The 6,489-nt window shown below is 37.8% G+C and overlaps 1 protein-coding gene across 2 annotated transcripts in view; it reads right to left on the bottom strand.

Moving 5' to 3' along the window:
- Nucleotides 1-1,097, bottom strand: part of CRLS1 (cardiolipin synthase 1) — a 31,655-nt gene extending 30,558 nt beyond the window's left edge. The window contains exon 1 of one of the 2 annotated variants that reach the window (XM_023537372.1): nt 948-1,097. Coding sequence is in view for 1 of the 2 variants with exons in the window: in XM_011370068.2 (XP_011368370.1) it covers nt 525-830 (306 nt within the window). In the remaining variant the exon portion in view is untranslated. Of the gene's footprint in view, nt 1-524; nt 839-947 lie in introns of those variants that run through there. The other variant, XM_011370068.2, reaches the window with a different exon arrangement.
- Between the last annotated feature and the right edge of the window lie 5,392 nt (nt 1,098-6,489).

The following is a 6,489-nucleotide window of genomic DNA, read 5'->3' as shown; positions in this document are numbered from 1 at the left end:
CCATTATCTCAAAAAGAGAGTTTTAATCTTTTCCTGTAATTAGAGGTTAAAGGATCTTTTAATTACGACATAAATTATTTATCCTTCACCTTATATGTAAGGTTGCCAAATGTCACATAATAGCGAATCGAACCTGCACAAGCAAACAAAAGGCCTGTATAACTTTCTGATGATTCCCAAACTTGCCCTAAATTTAGGGAGTCCCCTCATAAAATTAAAAATAGGCTTTTAATAATAAAACAAGTGAAGGTTATTTTTACCAATGCAATATCCAGGGGCCAGTCCACCAACTGGTGCGGATAGAAGAGGATTTTAACCTGACCACCGAGACTGAAGGTGGTCCCGGTTGGTACCCCTTAAATTCATCCTAACCGAATAACCTTCTCGTAACTTCGCTTCAGGTAACGTTTTAAAGTTCTGAGAGGGAAGCACCCGGACCTGCCAGAGATCCTTATTCGCATCCAGGACTGAGCCCCGCAGAGCCGGCACCCAACCCTGGGTCGCCCCTCCTCTTCCGTACGTACCAGGCTGGCCGCGCTCGCCGGGCCCCACCGGCCGCCCCGGGCCTCGGCGGCCGCACCGCCTCCGGCAGTGGGTCCGGGGGTCGCCTTCCCCGCGCCTGAGCAGCGACCCCGCGAGAATGCCCCAGGCAGCTGCAGGCCGAGCGCGGCGGGGCGCAGCCACCAGCGCTCTGCCAGGAACCCCAGGCACCAAGGTGCGGGCGACAGCAGGGGCCCTAGGGCGCTCTCCTTGCCCCGCCGCGCCCTCAGAGCCCATGCGGCGCCGCGCAAGGCTCCCCACGAGCCGCGCGCCACACGCGAGGCCAGCATGGCCCTGCGGCCGCGCCGCACAAAAACAGGCACCGAGAGCTCAGCAGCCTGGGGCACTAAAGAGCCGCTTTTCTCTCGAATACCCAAATCCTCCTAGGACCTCCCCAACCTCCATACTTGTTTTCAAACCCCAGCACGTTCTCTTATACAGGTGGTCTGGAGCCGCCAAGGGCGGACGGACGTCTTCGCGACGCTTTTGCGACACCGTCGCTGCTGGGCTCCCCTGCGCCCCCGGCGGCAGCGGGAGGCGCTTGTAGTTCATCCCTTTAGCTTTGGGTAGCGACTTGTAAACATTGCTTGCGTCTCACCGCCACAGTCCGGACCGAGGTGTTTAGAAAGTTAGGAACGACCAGGGCGGGGTGACCGTGTGGTCTACTGGGCGGGAAGACGTCAGGTGACTTCAGGCTACACAACGAAACTCTCCCAAACCCTTGACCTCCAAAAGCACGCCCCCCGACGCCAAGGTTCTCCCTCCCCCCGACGCCGAGGTGTTCGCGGCGCTTTCGGGACACTGGCAAAGGAAGTTTATTAGTAACGGAGTCCGCGAGAAGTAGTAGTGCTGACTCCCTGCTCTTTTTCCTCTTCTGAGCTTTGCGTATGCCAAAAATATGGGTTCTAGAAAATGTCAATAATAGAAATTACTGTTTACCTGAAAAGGATAGCCAGCCTATATATAGTGCATTACCCCATTTAATCCTCTCAGCAACTCTAAGGTTCTATTATTACTTTTACCCTTTTTACGGATAAAGAAATCTAGGCTTAGAGGGGTTAAGAAACTTATTAGAGAAATACCCAAAATAATAGTTTATTGTTAATTAACTGGTTAATACTATACATTAAATATTCATATAGTAATTATACATCACAGTTATTGCGATATCACTAATATTGCAATATTGCAGAACTGTTTTCTTGGTTCCGTATCAAATTGAATTTGAATGGTTCTTGCTGCTAAAGGAGAGCAGAGTTTGCCACCACCAAATGTACCTCTTTGGGATATTTTAGACTGGTTAATTTTAAGAAATAGACATGGGAGAAGCTCTGAAAACCTTACCTGTAAGGTTTTCAAATAATAATAGCTTACTTGTAAGCTCTGAAAAGAGTTACAAGTAACTCTTTCTTGAAGGACAATTACATTTAAGAGAGGAATCCCATTTGTAACAGTGTTTTTCTCACTATACCAGGCCTTTCTTCACTATCTGTTTAGATGTTCAAGTGTGTATGTGTGTGTGTTGTAGATACATATTTTTCTGTCCCCCAATGGTATTGCTAATTTATAAAAGAGCTCTATTTAATTTGCTTAAAAACAAGCAAACACTTATATAAATTAAGATTTGGTATTCAGAACATCTCAGAAATATAGAAACTAACCCAAATGCTTTTCACGTTCATGTGATTTGGGAAAAATATTCGGAACTAAACTTAATTTAAATTTGTTGGTTTAATTAAAACAGAAATAGAGTTATCAAGTGGATAATACTTTTTAGGCTTAGAAATTTGTCAGCAAAAATAACAAAATGATGGCTGACTTGGTCTAACATGAAGTTTTCATGAATAAACAATTGTTAAGGATTAATAAATAGATGGCAGTAGAATAAAAGGGTTTTAGGTAAAGCTTGTTAGCAACATGTATGTGTTATGGTTTACGTATTTAAAAATGGTTTCCCAAAACCCAAAATCTTTTGGCAATTTGAAACCTTAAGAGTTTTGCTAAGTTGGGTTCAGTGATGGAAATTATTGAGTATTCAGATAATTTCCAAACAAGGTAAAATACTGAAACATTAATTGCTAAGTAAGTCCAATTTTGGGCTTTGTATTACAGAGACCATAAGATAAATGTGTATCTGTTAATGAATATGTCTTATGCTTTGTTGAGGAAGTATATCTTTCTAAAAATTATTAAATATATTTTCCAGTTAAAGAGCCTATGTTTCTAGAGGTTATGAAATGTATTTACAATTTGCTAGTCTGAAGAATGCTAATTACTTCATTTTCATTAGAAATTACAGCTTTAAGGGTTAAAAATGCCAATATATGTAATTGAGACTGTTAGGAAAAACGGGGAAACAACTTTGAATGTAAAGAAATAACATATTTTCAGTAAAAGATGGTACGAGGTATGGAGTTACATTTTGTTAAGGAAAATGAGAGTAATATTGTCTAAGCTAGAATTTCTGGTTAAAAGGGCAAGTTAAGGGTATACAAAAAGTGAAAGAAAATTTTACCTTGTGTAATCAAGCTGGCTAAAACTGTATAAGCATTTTAAAAATTAAGCTTTAATATCAATGGTGTGTTTGTGCAAAGCTAAAACTTAATCTTTCACCTAATAAAAGTACAGTGTTTTCTGAGACTGTTGATCTGCTCCTGATAAGATGTTATGAAAAGATTTTTTTGCCTAGAAAGCAAAGATTCTGTGTTTTATCAAAATAATTTTCTGTGTTTTGTGTTGTTTAACGAGGTCCTCGATTACTTAAGAAAACGGAATCTACTCAATAGTAAGAGCTAAGTTTTGCTAACAATGATGCAGCCTTCTTTATTTGTCTTAAAATCTTTTTTCACTTTAATTACATGAATAATTAAGTATTGTTTCATAATGACCTATGATCCTATTTAGTCAAGTGTTTTAAAAACCTTTTGATATATTTTTGACAGACTTCTCAAAATTTAAGTTTTAAATAGAGTCTTTTTCTTAACCTAAAAATAACTGAGATTTCCTAAAGACAGCCCTTGGAACATTTCAAAGAATTTCTCTCTCTCCCCCTCCCTCTCTCCCCCGCCTTTCTTTCTCTCTCTCTCAAATATTAAACAAATTAGGCTTGTTTGGTGTGTTGAATTGCATGAGAAGGGTTGTCAAATAAGTGAGATAAACTTCTATGGTATATTGTATGGGCAAATATTAATATAAGTTCCAAAATTGTATGGAACTTCTAAAATTCTGATATGTCCTGGTATAATGTTATTACAAGTGATATATATCATATATATAGATATTTGATATATATATAAATGTTGTGTGCCACAGAAATAAGCAAATTTCCTTATTGACTGCATTATAATGAACTCTCACCTGACCCTTAACTATAGGTGGGCATTTTAGTCTTTGTCATTTACGGAGAGGACTCTGACACTCTAAAATACAAGTTTCTGATAAACTTTTAGATTATGCCATTGAACTGGGTAAAAGTTTGTAGAACTGATGGTTTCATAAATCTGCCAACAGAAGTTCAATATAAACAAAGATTGGTTATATGGGATTGAATAAACTGATGAAGATGATTATAATTTTTATGGCTTTTCTTTGAAATAGTGCTCATTTAAAAAATTTTTGTTTTCCAGATATAGGGAAATTTGTTTCTCTTAAACAATCTATGACTTAGAGCAATTTGGTAAATTATACCTTTGTAAACAGAATTGAAACCTATGTCTTTTTCTCTCTACCTTATCCCTCCATAATACAAAAACTCCTACTGAATCAGTGAATATTCTTATTTTCATGGTAATATTGTTCTTTGCATAAATTCAATAAGAATCTGTAATCCTTGTCACAGAACACAATTGGAAACTGGTCATATTACCAAAGCTTTGTCTAGAATGTCATATTTGAGAAAGTCATATATAGTTGTGGATACTACCAGACAACTCTAAGGAACTAGGGTTGACTTTGGGAGCCAATAGAACTCTTGGAAAAATCAGCCTGGTACTTTGCTTACAGGGTTCCAAGCAACTTGCCAGGTGAATAATAAAGGTTACTTCCTGGCAAGTACAGGAACTTCAGGATATTTGGGGGGACTTTTGAGACGTGAGGAAATAACCCAAACTAAAGGAATTGCAGGCAAAGTCATGGCAAGTCTTTGGCTTGGCTTTTCTGGCTTTGAGAGACCTTGTAACTTCAATCCCAAGATTCCTTGTGAAAAATTCCAGCAAAGCAAGATTTAAAAGAGCCTATATGATCAATTACTATCCTTATTGTACTTATACAAATAATCAAGCCAAGTTTATTGACTTACTTTGCAAATAAATTAGTCTTAATTTGGCTATCTTTGGTAAAAATAAGGGTGATTTTAGAAAGAAAAATTCATTCAATAGAACCTATAATATACACCTATGGATATTAAATTCTAGTACATGAAAGAAGCTCTGAAAACGAAGTAAAAGTTACTCTTTGTAAAGGACATTTGCATTTATAAGGGGAGATGTTACTAAGGAGGTGGTACTTGAGGAGATAAGCCATGTGGCTCTCTGATGGAAGGGCATCCCAGACGGAACAAGCAGCATGTGCAAAGTCCCTCAAGTAGGAATGTGCCTGGTATGTTCCATCTAGAGTATCCTGTTCACCTACCATCCTATCAGCATGATGTCATCAATGTATAGACCAGAATGTCATTTATGGGATGGTGAGATGGTTACAGTCTTTGTATACTAAGTTGAGACAGCAAATCAGAGTTGCCATAAAACCAAGATAAGACATTGAAGGAATACTGTTCTCCTTGGCAGGTGAAAGCAAACTGCTTCCAGTGTTTTCTCATTATTGGGATAGAGAAAATAACATTGCCAAATTTATAGCCACATACCAAATTCTAGGGGCTATATTGATCTACTCTAACAAAGAGACTATATTTGGAACTGCAGCTGCAATCAGAGTAATTTAAAATATTACATTGCTATTTTTTCTAAGACATCTTATATAATAAAGTGGGTTAAATAGTGTACTCCTTAATCTTCCAGAAGAGTTGGCAATAATCTCTGTGATTCCTCCAAGAATTCAGCATTGCCTGAGCTATCATAATATTTGATCTTCCTATCATAATAGCCCTGACCCATGAATTAGGGAGCCAAGTAGAGATTCTGCAGGTTGATAAGTATGTCTATTCCAGTTATGCATTTAGAAACTCAGATAACTTTAGAGTAGGTTCAGGTCCCCATTGGGCCACTGACAAACTTGGGCCCAAACTCCATTTGTTACCTGTTCACAATAGCTCCATCCCGCCCCCACCCCAACTTTGATCTACAGTGATTTTCTGAGTTTCCCAAGATTAATGTTAGCTCACAGACAAATCATGAAATTTTTGGTCTTGATTTCTAGTCTCAAATCTATTTACATATGAATTTTAAATGTCTTATTTTATTGCTTTATGATGAGAGAATATTGTCTAATATTTTTAGTTTTTGGAATTTTTTAAGGTTTACTTTATGGTTAACATTTGCAATTTCCATGAGTATTTGAAAAGGTGTATTCTGTTTTCAGGATGCAGACTGGTATTTATCAGTTAGATCCACTTCATTAATTACGTTATCCACATCTTCTATAATCTTAGTTTTTGTTCGCTTGACTACCATGAACTGAGAGAAGTGAACCAGTTTTCTATCAATGTGTTTCTGTTTCCTAGTATCTCCTGTAGTTTCTGCTTTCTAATGCTATTTGGTTCATAGCCATAATTATAATGAATTGCTCCTCTTAGCAAAATAAATGTTTAATCAGCTTTGCCCTGATTTCAATCTCTTTTTATATTAAGATTACACCCTTATTTCTTTTTGTTTGCATTTTCCTAGTACACCTTTATATATACTTAAAAAAAATTTTTTTTAAACTTTCCCTCACTTTGTTTTAGGTGTTTCTTACATATAAGAGTTTGTGATCTCATCTTAAAGTCTTTGTTTC

The sequence above is a fragment of the Pteropus vampyrus genome, unplaced genomic scaffold (genome assembly GCF_000151845.1).
Source record: "Pteropus vampyrus isolate Shadow unplaced genomic scaffold, Pvam_2.0 Scaffold7, whole genome shotgun sequence".
NCBI lineage: Eukaryota > Metazoa > Chordata > Mammalia > Chiroptera > Pteropodidae > Pteropus > Pteropus vampyrus.
This window is presented reverse-complemented; position numbering and strand designations above follow the sequence as displayed.